This window comes from Lepus europaeus, chromosome 6, assembly GCF_033115175.1.
Source record: "Lepus europaeus isolate LE1 chromosome 6, mLepTim1.pri, whole genome shotgun sequence".
Lineage (NCBI taxonomy): Eukaryota > Metazoa > Chordata > Mammalia > Lagomorpha > Leporidae > Lepus > Lepus europaeus.
The window spans coordinates 119633888-119647357 of NC_084832.1; the positions used below are offsets into that span (position 1 = coordinate 119633888).

General features: G+C 44.1%; 1 protein-coding gene across 1 annotated transcript in view; it reads left to right on the forward strand.

The window, feature by feature from the left end:
• Nucleotides 1–13470, forward strand: part of MRPS35 (mitochondrial ribosomal protein S35) — a 36383-nt gene that overhangs the window by 2011 nt on the left and 20902 nt on the right. Inside the window, exons 2-5 of the mRNA XM_062195010.1 lie at nucleotides 4234–4280; nucleotides 4968–5135; nucleotides 7584–7644; nucleotides 11421–11560. Coding sequence (XP_062050994.1) covers nucleotides 4234–4280; nucleotides 4968–5135; nucleotides 7584–7644; nucleotides 11421–11560 — 416 coding nt within the window. The remainder of the gene's footprint in view (nucleotides 1–4233; nucleotides 4281–4967; nucleotides 5136–7583; nucleotides 7645–11420; nucleotides 11561–13470) is intronic.

The following is a 13470-nucleotide window of genomic DNA, read 5'->3' on the forward strand; positions in this document are numbered from 1 at the left end:
GCGCAGGACATCAGGGAGTTACATAATGGCCTGGCCTTGTCAGGCTCCTAGGCGTTCTGCCTTGGCTCTGGGCTCAGGTTTTATTGTGAGTTTAGGATCACCTGGGGAGGCTTTGAGCAGGAAAGTAATAGACTGTGAATCAGACTTTTAAAAGATGGGTGGCTGCTGTGTGGAGCACTGATTGTCAGGGTACGGGGTGGGGGAAGGCCAGGGACCTGTCTGGGGGCTGTTGCAGTGGTCCAGTGAGACAATGGTGACTTGGATGGGGGTAAGAGTGAAGAAGGTAGTGCGGCTGGACAGGGACATACTTTAAAGGTCTCTGTTAGGGTTTACCCAGGGATTTGATGTGAGACTAGGACAGACCCCAAGAATGCCTGTTAGATTTATCCTGAGCAGTTGGGTGCAGAGCCGTGCTGTGTCCAGGGACTAGGAGGAGCTGAGGAAGGAAGCAAGAGCCCTGCCCAGCGAACTCACAGTTAGGAAGTGCGCTACCTGCCCCTCTTTCCTACTGTTTCAATTTTAGCCATGTTGAATTCACATATTGCCTTTGCTTTTCCATGTTCTCTTGTGCCCTGCGAACTTTCTCCCTTGCCTGTCTCTGTGGGTACCTCTTGCTCTTTCTTTAGGTGTCGGCTTAAGATTCACTCCTTCACAGAGGTTTTCCCTAGCTGTGTTTGGGTTCTCCAGAGAGACAGAATCAGAGACATGAGTGTGGCAGTGTGACTCCAGTGCTGGTGCCAGTCCCCAGGTCCAAAGGCTGGAGAAACCAGGGTTCTGATGTCCGAGGCAGGAGGAGAGGCGTGTCCCAGCTCCAGGAGAGAGCGTGCAGGTCGCCTTTCCTCTGCCTTTTTGTTCTGTTAGGGGCCTCGGCCTCCTGGGTGGTGCCCGCCCTCGTTGGGGGAGCGTCTTGCCCTCTTGGTCCAGCCATGCACTTGCCAGTCTCCTCTGGAAACACCTCACAGATGCACCCAGACATGATGTGTTCCCAGCTCCCAGGGCATCCCCAAATCCAGGCAAGTTGACACTCCAGGTTGACTGTCACAGCAGCTGGTAGACTTGTTCAGTTCCCTGCTCTCTGTGATACTTACGCCGATTGTTGAAATGACTTGTTCAAGAGTTGTGTGGTTGGACAGGCTGCGTCCTGTGGGAGCAAGGACTGATTGATCCCTAGTTTCTGATAGACGGTATCACTGTTTTTGAATGAACGAGTGAACGTTGTGGGATGCACAGGGATTTGTCAGAGGAAGAGTTGGGAGGAGGAGAAAGGGACAGGAACCAGGCCGATGGAGAAGTATGTTCCCAGCAGAGGGACAGGAAATCCTAGAGAGACTAAAGGACAGGGTACTGGAAGTTGGTTGTAGCTGTGGAGCCTTCCGTGTAAAGGAAGGAGAAGATAGGAGGTTCAGTCTGATCTTGACTTTGCTGTGCGGATATCAATTAACCCCTTGCTCCCTAGTCCTTGACTTACTCCGACATTTCCAAATATTTTTGTGTTACAGACCACTCAGTGTGTCTACAAATAATGAAAGACAGAAATATACACAGATAAAGGCATCTTTCCCAATATTTTGTAGCAAAGTGAGACTGTTTGCTGCTAGTTGTGATATTTTTCTCTGCTTTAAATGGGGGCTGACATTGTGGCATAGTGGCTAGAGCTGCCGTCTACAACACCAGCATCCCATATGGCACCAGTTGGCATCAGTTCCATTTCTGATCCAGCTCTCTGCTGATGGTCTGGGAAAGCAGCAGAAGGTGGTCCAAGTGCTTGAGCCCCTGCTGCCCATGAGGGAGATCTGGAAGAAGCTCTTAGCTCCTGGCTTTGGCCTGGTCCAGCCCTGGCCTTTGTGGACATCTGGGAAGTGAACCAGTGAATGGGAGATCTCTCCCTTTCTGTAACTTTGATTTTCAAATGAGTAAATCTGATTTTTTAATGAGATGATGAGATATATTTAGCATAGTACCTGCATGTGAAAGTGCAGGCATCCTTAGAGCTGGCATTTTACTATGCCACATTATTTGGAGAGTCATGAGGAAATATTTTTTATTTTTTTAAAGATTTATTTATTGACTTGAAAAGCATAGTTAGATTAAGATTTATTTATTTTTTAAAGATTTATTTGTTTGTTTGAAAGTCAGAGGTAGAGGCAGAGAGAGAGAGAGAGAGAGAGAGAAATGAGTCTTCCGTCTGCTGGTTCGTTCCCCAAATGGCTGCAATGGCCAGGGCTGGGCCAATCTGAAGCTGGAGGCCAGGAGCCTCTTCTGGGTCTCCCACGCAGGTGCAGGGGCCCAAGGGCTGGGCCATCTTCTGCTGGTTTCCCAGGCCATAGCAGAGAGCTGGATCAGAAGTGGAGCAGCTGGGACTCCAACCAGCACCCACATGGGATGCCAGCACTGCAGGCGATGGCTTTACTTGCTCTGCCACAGTGCTGGCCCCAAGATAATATTTTAAAAGGTATTTACTTGTATTAGTAATCTGATCTCTTCTTCAGTCATATGACTTGTTAGGAGTGGCTATGATTTTTGTTATTGGTGTAAACATTGGCAGCTCTTACATACAACAGAGAAGGAAAAACTAAAATGTTTTTGACAGTTTATTAAATATGAAAGGGTATATTTATAATTAGAACATTTCAAAACTAATCTTGGAAGATGCAGAATATATCGAACTGGATATTTTAACTTGAGAAAATGAGTTTATTTTGCTGTGAACCTTAACTTATTTTTTAAAATTTATTTGAAAAGCAGAGAGAGAGAGAGAAAGATAACCTCCATCCTCTGGTTCATTGCCCGAATGCCTAAAACAGCCAGGGCTAGGCCAAACCAAATCCCCAAGCCAGGAACTTCATTCAGTCACCATGTGGGTGGCAGAGGCCCAAGTACTTGAGGTTAAATCTGTTGTCTTTCAGGTGCATTAGCAGTAAGGTGAATTGGAAGTGGAGTAGTCAAGATTTGAACCAGACATTCCAAATAGGATGCATATGTCCCAAGCAGCAGCTTGAACAGCTATACCACACTTGAACCTTAATATCTTATTGAAAATATTTCTTTAGGGGCCAGTGTCATGGCACAGTGGGCTGGCAGCTGCCTTGGTGTTAGTGCTGCTTTAGTTCCCAGCTCCTCTGCTTCCAGTCCAGCTCCCTGCTAGTGTACCTGGGAAAGCAGTGGAGGATAGCCCATGTAGTTGGGCCCCTGCCATCCATGTGGGAGACTTGGTTGGAATTGCATGCTTGTGGCTTTGGCCTGCCCAGCCCTGGCTCTTGTGGCCATCTGGGGAGTTAACCAGAGGATGGAAGATCTCTTTTTCTCTCTTCCTCTCTCTGTCTATAAGTCTGACTTTGAATTAAATAAATACTTTCTTAAAGATTTAAAGATTTTATGATTAGTGAACTAATCATAAAAATCATGTAAAAAATAAATTATATAAAAATCATGTAAAAAAAGCACATAAAGTAAACTGTTTATTCAACTATAGAATTTTGTTAAGTATCTCTTTCTTTTTAATATTTTTTATTTGAAAGAGGAGTAGAGAAAGAGATCGTCGACCCACTAGTCTACTTCCCAAATGGTTACAACAGCCAGGTATGGGCCAAGCCAAAGCCAGGGATGGGAACTTCATCCAGGTCTTTCACCTGGGTGGCAGGGGTCCAAGCACTTGGGCCATCACCTGCTGCGTCCCGAGGTGCATTAGCAGGTTGCTGGATCAGAAGCATGGCCGCTGGGACAAGAACTGGGACTCCAATATGGAATGCAGAGATTGGAAGCAGTGGCTTAACCTGCTGTACAATAATGCTGGTCCTTTAGTTAGTTTTGACTTTTTGCTTTTTTTTTAAGATTCATTTATTTATTTGAAAGGCATACTTAGAGAGAAGTTGTCTGCTGGTTCACTCCCCAAATGGCTGCAGTGGCCAGAGCTGAGCCGATCTGAAGTCAGAAGCCAAGGGTTTCCTCCAGGTTTCTCACATAGGTGCAGGGGCCCAAGCACTTGGGCTGCCTTCTACTGTTTTCCCAGACAGTTAGCTGGGTTGGAAATGGAGCAGCTGGGACTCGAACCAGCACCTGTATGGGATGCCAGCGCCTCAGGCAGAGGCTTAACTTACTATGCTACAGTGCCACAATTTGTGAAGAAAATGTTACTGTTCATTTCTATGAAATGTGTTAGAGTTATGGGATCATAATTGGTGTTGAACAAGTCTGTGTTATTGAATTCTCAGTTCCTGTTTTACTGTCTTTTAGGTACAACACAAAGAACATCGAGAAGTCAGAGGGCACAGAGGAGAAAGGTAAACAATCTATGAGTCCTCCTGTGTAGTATTTTAATGATTCAGAAGTTCTGATGTGAAGTAGATCCAGAACATACTGGTTTTTTTTTTTTTTTTTTTTTTTTTGTTTTTTCTGACAGAGTGGACAGTGAGAGAGAGACAGAGAGAAAGGTCTTCCTTTTGCTGTTGGTTCACCCTCCAATGGCCACTGCGCTGATCCGAAGGCAGGAGCCAGGTGCTTCCTCCTGGTCTCCCATGTGGGTGCAGGGCCCAAGCACTTGGGCCATCCTCTACTGCACTCCGTGGCCACAGCAGAGAGCTGGCCAGGAAGAGGGGTAACCGGGACAGAATCCGGCACCCCGACCGGAACTAGAACCCGGTGTGCCGGTGCCGCAGGTGGAGGATTAGCCTATTGAGCTGCGGCGCCGGCCAGAACATACTGTTAACCCATCCCTTTACCAACAGAATGTAAAAAATGTTGCTAAAAATCCCATGAACTAGATAGGAGAACATTGTAGTAAAGGGGTTCTTAGAGCCGGGGAAGCACTGCCGAGATGCTCAGGTAGGTGTAGTGCTGTATTTGACTGCAGTGCTTCGTGAGAGGTCAGGCTTCATGGAGGTTGCGGTTCTGCTTGTTTCTCATAACTGCAGCTTCTTCCTTTGAAATTAAAGAGTATGTTCATATTTACACTGTTTTGTGTTTCTTAGGCACTGCCTCCTAGGACAGAGAAAATGGCTGTTGACCAGGACTGGCCCAGCGTCTACCCTGTTGCAGCGCCATTTAAGCCCTCTGTAGTCCCTCTTCCTGTTCGAATGGGTTATCCAGTGAAAAAGGGTGTGCCCATGGCAAAGGAGGGCAATCTAGAACTTCTGAAGGTAAGCAACGTGCTGCTTCGTGGCTCAGACCTAGACCTGAGTGAACGCTGATGCTGCCCCCACCTACATCCCCTTTTTCCTGAGGTTCAGGAGTGAATTGTCAGATTTTAACTTGAAGTTTCCAAGGGTGTAACAGATGTTGTATCTTGATTATCCATGGTAAAGACTGAATCCTCAGCATTGAAGAACTATAATTAAGTGCCAGCATCGTGGCATAGCAGGTTAAGCCATGGCCTGCAATGGTGGCATCCCTGTCTAAATGCCAGTTCAAGTGTTGGCTGCTCCACTTCCAGTCCAGCTCCCTATTGATGTGCTTGGGAAAGAAATAAGATCTTTTATTTTGTGTCTTTTCTATATTGTATCTTTCAAGAGGAACTTGAAATAACCTAACTTCAGATTGAGAATTGGCAGGTATAGACTTTTAATAAAGGAACTTAGATACTTTCTTACTAGAAAGATTTACTGTTTTGGTTCTGGTACACCAACTTTAGCTTCTTTCTTTTTACAAGCAAAATGGGTCATATTAAAAGCTTCCTTTGATAGCGTCAGTAATGACTTATGACCTGTATGGGTTTTTTTGTTTTTTGTTTTTTGTTTTTTTTTGACATGCAGAGTGGACAGTGAGAGAGAGACAGAGAGAAAGGTCTTCCTTTGCCGTTGGTTCACCTTCCAATGGCCGCCGCGGCTGGCGCGCTGCAACTGGTGCACTGCGCTGATCTGAAGGCAGGAGCCAGGTGCTTCTCCTGGTCTCCATGCGGGTGCAGGGCCCAAGCACTTGGGCCACCCTCCACTGCACTCCCGGGCCACAGCAGAGAGCTGACCTGGAAGAGGGGCAACCAGGACAGAATCCAGCGCCCCAGCCGGGACTAGAACCTGGTGTGCCAGCGCCGCAAGGCGAAGGATTAGCCTAGTGAGCCGCCGCGTCGGCCCCTGTATGGGTTTTTTAAAAGACAATATAAATGTTTAGTCTGAAAATACCTATCTTACATGGTTTTCTTTTATGCACAGTGCAAGTTATTGTACAATGGAAAACTATTTCCACTAGATAAGAATTTTTGGGAAATAAACAAGGGTGAGTATTTTGTCCAGTGCTGTTTGGGATGCCCATGTCCTGTATTGGAGTGCTTAATGGGAATCCTGGATCCTTTACTTCTGATACAGCATTCCTGCTAGAGTAGACCCTGGGAGGCACCATGTGACGGCTCAAGTATCTGGATTCCTGCAACCCAAATGGGAAACCTGGATGGAGTTCTTGGTTCCTGGCTTTGGCCTGGCCTGGCCTGGCCCCAACTGTTCTGGGCATATGGAGAGTCAACCAGCAGATGGAATATACTTCTTTCTCTCTCCATTAGCATCTGCCTGTCTTTCTCTTTTTCTACATTTTAAGGAAAATGAGAAATAAATTTTTAAAAATGAAATGGAAAATTTGCTAAAAGGTGATAAAAACTGAGATGCAAACAGGGAGAAAGGGGTTCTCTGCTACTGGAGACAAGTAAATGAAATTTGGAACTGGAAACATTTTAAGAGATGTAAGAAAGCAAATGTGGAGGAAAACGCATTGCTTTTCAGAGTGAAAAAGGAACCTAGTTTAAAATGAAGTTCTTGAGAAAATGTCACTGGGTTCGGGACAGTACCAGTGGATTTGTAATAAAGTTAATGGCTGTGAATATTTTAATACACATAAACATGCTTGCAGTTAATGCATGCCGTCTGTCCCTAGGGATGTTGTCACTAAATAAGCTTATTAACCTAATATATGAGAGCTCACAGCAGTGCCCGTCTCACAGTTTTATAAGGAACATTTGCTTGTACGTCTGTAGATTCATGGCAGAAAGAATACTTAAAACAGGGTTGCTCTTGTGAGATCCTTGTCAGAGCTAAAGGGTTTTGGGTTTTTTTAAGATTTTTATTTATTTGCTTGAGAGGTAGTGTTACAGACAGAGAGAAGGAAACACAGGTCTTCCATCCACTGGTTCACTCCCTAAATGGCTGCAAAGGCTGGAGCTGGGCCTGTTAGGAGCCAGGAGTGGGTCTTCCACACTGGTGCCGAGGCCCAAGCACCTGGACCATTTCACTGCTTTCCCAAGCCATAAACAGAGCTGGATCCTTGGAGGAGGAGCAGCTGGGATACGAACTGGCACCCATATGGAATGGTGGCATCGCAGGCGGATGCTTAGCCCACTACGCCACCGCTCTGGCCCCTTAGCAAAAGGGTTTATACAGTCTGAAGATAGTCTAGGGTGTCAGCATCACTTAGTACTTGATACTAAATTTGTATTTTAAGGAATTTGTTTCTTGAGATCGATAACGGGCTACTTTAACATAGAATTAGTATTGTAAAAAAAAAACTGTCAGATTTTATTCTTGGTTTTTTTGTGCTTTTGATGTACTTTTATGAAAACGATTTTTTCATGCTTTTAAAATGTTTGTTTAAATTTTCTATTTTAGATCCCCAATTTTCTGCATTTGACTCCTGTAGCGATTAAAAAGCACTGTGAAGTTCTTAAAGGTACAAAACGTGACTGTTTTCCTCCATAAACTTTGGGTAGCCTTTGAACATAACATTTAGAATCTCAATTCTGTGGCCAGCGCCGTGGCTCAGTTAGTTCATCCTCTGCCTGTGGCGCCGGCTTCTAGTCCCTGTTGCTCCTTTTCCAGTCCATCTCTCTGCTGTGGCCCGGGAGGGCAGTGGAGGATGGCCCAGGTGCTTGGGCCTCTGCACCTGCATGGGAGACCAGGACGGGACACCTGGCTCCTGGCTTCGGATCGGTGCAGCGCTGGCTGTGGCGGCCATTTGGGGAGTGAACCAACAGAAGGAAGACCTTTCTCTCTGTCTCTCTATCTCACTGTTTATAACTGTACTTGTCCAAAAAAAAAAAAAAAAAATAGTCTCACTTCTAATGTGCCAAGCAGCCTTATATCCTGAGTCATCATTAGTTCTTTTTCTCTCTCTCTCTTTTTTTTTTTTTAATTTTTATTTTTTTGACAGGCAGAGTGGATAGTGAGAGAGAGACAGAGAGAAAGGTCTTCCTTTTTGCCGTTGGTTCACCCTCCAATGGCCGCTGCGGCTGGCGCATCAGGCTGATCCGAAGCCATGAGCCAGGTGCTTCTCCTGGTCTCCCATGCAGGTGCAGGGCCCAAGAACTTGGGCCATCCTCCACTGCCTTCCCGGGCCATAGCAGAGAGCTGGCCTGGAAGAGGGGCAACCGGGATAGAATCCGGCGCCCCAACCGGGACTAGAACCCGGTGTGCCGGCGCCGCAAGGTGGAGGATTAGCCTGTTAAGCCATGGTGCCGGCCTTTTTCTCTTTTAAAAAATGTTTACTGCTTTGTTGAAAGGCAGTATGACAGAGATTTTCCCTCCTTTGGTTCACTTGCCAAATGCCCACAACAGCTGAAAGTGGGCCAGACCAAAAGCAGGCACTTGGAACTCTGCCTGGGTGTCCTATGGGATGGCAGTGACCCAAGCACTTGAGCCATCATCTGCTCCCCACCATGGTGTGTGTTAACAAGAAGCTGAATGGGAAATGTATGTATGTGTTTTTTTTGCTAGCTGCTCTATAAGAAATTATCAATAATAATGGAAGTAGAAACCATAATCCTGCCTCCCAGGTGGGTTCGAGACTCACTGTTGAACTATAGCCAGCACATTCATGAAGATGTAGGAAAAGGAATTGGCGTTTGGTACGTCAGGTTGCCTTTTGGGATGCCTGCGTTCCATGTTAGAGTTCTTGAGTTTGAGTCTTGGCTCTAGACAGTAGGTGATCCAAGTAGTTGGGTCCATGCCACCCACATAAGATACGCAGCCTGGCCTGTTGGGGACATTTGGAAAGGGAACCAATGAATGGGTTCTCTCCATCTGTCTTTGGGAAAAAAAAGGGGTAGGGGGGAGGAAGAGAGGTCAGAATACTTGGTAAGACTTGATGGGGGAAAAAAATGAAACCTAGAAATGCTTCACAGGTAGTCTGATTATGTTAGAAGGAGAAATAGCACAGCAAACATAATTATAATTTAAACTTGAGCTTTGGGAGTACTTTCCATTCAGAAAAATACAAAGAAGATACAAAAAGGTCCTACAACCTAGGAATAACAACCTTCCACTTGAAATGAGGGAACAAAAATCTGTTTTGTTTATGTAGACCTCTGTTACATCCCCAGAGGATGTGTTTCTGTGTTCATCCGTGCCTGGAATTGGACTAAAACTGATCACTATTCCAAATATGTGCACCGTTTGCCACAGATGACATGTTACGTTTTGATGCTTTAGAAAGCTAGTTAACAAATGTGTTTCTGTACAATGTGGTCAGTTTAATTTTTCTTTTCAGATACTATTGTTAGCTAATGAAACTAACAACTTTCATGAAATGTTTCTATACTACATCCTAATTTTTAGTGAAAGCCTTTTATATAGCATGTTCAGAAGAGTAGTGTGTTTTACTGTGCTTGAAGGAGCAGTTTAATCTTTCCTTAATTAGGCTTTGACACTTCTGCCAGGCTCTGGGTTTCGATTGCACCTTCCAAATAACTCAAAAGCTTTTCAAATATTTCTTCCCGATTTTCTTCCAAAGTAGGTCAGTTCAGATTTTATATCTTACTTGCAAATGGAAAAAGTGAAATGCAGGAAAGTTAGGTAATTTACCAAAACTTTAATAATCAGTGGCAGAAGTTAAATAAAAACCAAGGTCTTTCAAAGTCTGGTCTTTACCTATCAGATGAGTAAAGCTAATAGGAGTCTATTATGTACTTTCCAGCTAGCTGTGTTTTTTAGACATGTAATTTAAGTAATTTAATTTAAAAACTGTAATTATCATCTGGTGATTGAAATGACTTATTCACAGTTGGAAAAAAAAAAGATTTGGTGCAAACCCAAAAGCTCATGTAATTCTTTAAAGTCGTCTGAGAAGGTGCCTGGTAGTAATGCCTCTTGTGTAGTACAGGATGTTGGAATCAGTCCATTCTGGGAATAAAATTCAACTCAGTTGCTCTGTTCTTTTTTTTAATGTCAAAATGTTCTTAATTGCAGAGATACTTCTCTTCCCTCAAAGTGACTTAGAATTGATCTTTCAAGCAGGTGTTTAGGGAATGGTGCAAATTATTCTTAATTTGCTAGAGTACATTTAGTCCCAGGTATCAGTCTTTGTAACTTACAGTGGTATTTGCTGACTCTGATTTTAAAGCCTAAATAGGAGCTAAATGTAGTGACTACCACAGGAAAGCTGTCTATTTGGGAAAATATTTTGGCAAACTAGCTCTCAGTATTCATTAGGTTATCACCCTGAAGAGCTCCCACATCCGCCTGTAACTACAACCAGTCTCCTGCAGCCCTGTGTTTCTGGAGGAAGCATGGATCCCTGCCATCTAACGAGTTTCACCTTAAGAAGCCCGTTACTTTGAGCTCTTCCTATGTGTGATGCCATTTGAGTAATGAAATTTCCAGTGGGAGCAGCCTGACGGTGCTGGTTTTCATCCCATACTACACTAACTTTCTAGGAATGGGACAAGATGAAATCAGCTACGGGTAGCTGTAGGAGGTTGGGCGCTACTGCTTGTAGTTTAAGGTACTTTTTTACCCCCTCCAGTTGTGCTGTGCAGATGGACAGACAGCCGTGTCCATGGTGTTGGGAACTTCTGTTGTGGCTGAGGTCTCAGACCCAGGCCCACCTCCTCTGGAGGCTGTCTCGGCCAACCGGGAGGACAGGGTTGTTCCTCATGCCAGTGGACCCCGTAGGCATAGAGAGGGCACACAGAGGGAACGTGAGATAACTGTGAGAATCCCACTAACTGGGGTCTCGTCTTGTTTACCTGTTTGAATTGAAACCTGACTCGGCTCACTTTCTGGAAGGTAGCTGACTGCATTTCAGTTTTCTCTTCACTGCTTTTTCAGAGCTTCTTTCAGTTCCTACCAGCTGATCATCAGTAATCTTCATCTGAGAATGAATTAGTGTTATCTGTTGCTTTTTAAAAAAACAGTGCTCTGGTGCTGTGAACTGTTTGCTTTTAGTTGGAAAGGAAGCACGTATGTGCAAAGGCTCGTCAGGTTCTCTTCACTGAACACCCTGCTTCCCATCTCATCTGCAATATTCAAATCATTCCCTAATTAGATTCCCTGATTAGGAGGTACCAGCTAAGAAAAGGATGAAGGATGATGATGTAAAATTCAGAAGAGAATCTGTTCTTCCATTTTGTATGTCCTGAGACAGCTTACTAATTTGGTGTTTGGTAGCATGGATTACAATTGACAATATATTTGCAGAACCATAATTGAGATAGTTTTTTAACCTCTCAGATTTCTGCACGGAGTGGCCAGCCGCACTTGACACTGACGAGAAATGTGAGAAGCATTTTCCAATTGAAATCGACACAGCTGCCTACGTTTCATCAGGACCGTCCATTCGCAACCCCAAGGCACGAACAGTAACCTTAAGGGTAAGAGATTTGTTTTTTACTTACTTTTCATTTGTTTTGAAAGAGAGATCTTCCGTCCACTGGTTCACTTCCCAAATGGCTGCAATAGCCAGAGGTGGGACAAGCTTAAGCCAGGATCCAGGAATTCAACCTGAGTGTCCCAAGTGGGTGGCAGGGACCCACGCATTTACGTCATCAGCCACTGCCTCCCAGGACACACGTTACCAGAAGCTGCCTTGGAAGTAGAGTAGCTGTGGGGTGCAGGAGTCCCAAGCAGTAACTGAAACTGCTATGCTCAATGCCCACTCTCGAGATTGTTTTAAATTAAATAATCGTAATACATTATTTAGAAATGCATTGGGAATGTGTGACTAGAAAACTAATATTTACCGAAGAAAATTTGAAAAATATAATAAAAGTTTTAAATTATAAAACTGTCCATAATTCTGTGCCTAACCAGTGTGAACTGAGTAGCTCTTTTTATTGTATTTACAGCTAGCTGCTTTATTTTTTTAATGGTGATAACTAAATATACTCAGTAATCTTTTCTTTTTCATGTGGTATAAGCATTTTCCATTATTATTATTAAACATTCTTTAATTCTTAATAGCTACGAAATAGATAAATGCTGGTCTGTTACAATAAATGCTGTGATGTTATTTGTGGCAGGTGGTGCATTGTTGATCAGTTCAGACATAGCCCTTTTTCTGACACTGAAATGGGAAATACAAGCAGATAATTCCCTAACGTAGAGTGACCATAAATGTTTGGTCCATTTTGGGGCTGGCGCTGTGGCATAGCCAGTTAAACTGCCACCTACATTGCCAGCATCACATATGGGCGCTGGTTTTAGTCCCAGTGGCTCCACTTCCAATGCAGTTCTCTGCAATGGCCTGGGAAACCAGTAGAAGATGGCCCAAGTCCTTGGGCTCCTGCACCCGTGTGGGAGACCCAGAAGAAGCTCCTGGCTTTGGATCGGTGCAGCTTGGTCTGGGAAAGCAGTGGAAGATGGCCTGAGCCTCTGAACCCATGTGGAAACATGGAAGAAGGTCCTGGCTCCTGGCTTTGGATCGGCCAAGCTCTGGCCATGTGGTGAATGAACCAGCAGATGGAAGACCTCGTTCTGTGTCTCTACCTCTCTCTGTAACTCTCTCTTTAAAAAAAAAAAAGTTTTTTCCATTTTATGGAATATTAGGCTTTTTAATCATTTTCTTGTCTTTTTTTAAGATTTATTTATTTGAAAGGCAGAATTACAGAGAGGCAGAGGCGGGGGGGTAGGTGGGTAGGTCTTCCAACTACTGGTTCAATCCCCAAATGGCCACAACAGATAGAGCTGGGCCAAGCTGAAGCTAGGAGCCAGAAGCCAGGAAGACCATCAGCAAGGAGCTGGATGGAAAGTGGAGCAGCCAGGACTCAACTGGGCAACCATATGGGATTTTGGTGCCAAAGGTGGAGGCTTAGCCTACTACACCACAGTGCTGGCCTCTATGTTTTCTAAGTGTTTTATAGTAAAGGTGGATCATCTTTTGTAGTTTGAAAATATTTCCAGTCTAAAAACATATACATATATAACTATGCTGTTTAAACAATCCTATGGGATAAAAAGAAGCTTTAAAGCTTTGTGAATTCATTTCATAAACATGGCACAACTTTTCATCTGTAAACCCAACAAAGAAAGCAAATTATAAATTAGTCAGCTATATCAGAAAATGGATAAAAACTCTTTGCTTAATTTGTCAGCAAATATGTAAAAATGGCTGCACAAATTTTCAACACATTTTTGCAGGCCATTTACAATGTTCTTGCTTAAAACACAGATTACAGTAGTACACAAAAGTTAATCTTCTGGGGATCCTAGGAAGTACGTCAAAGAATTTTGCCGTTACCCTTCAAATGACTCAAAAGTACACCTTGGAGATTCCAGGACTAGA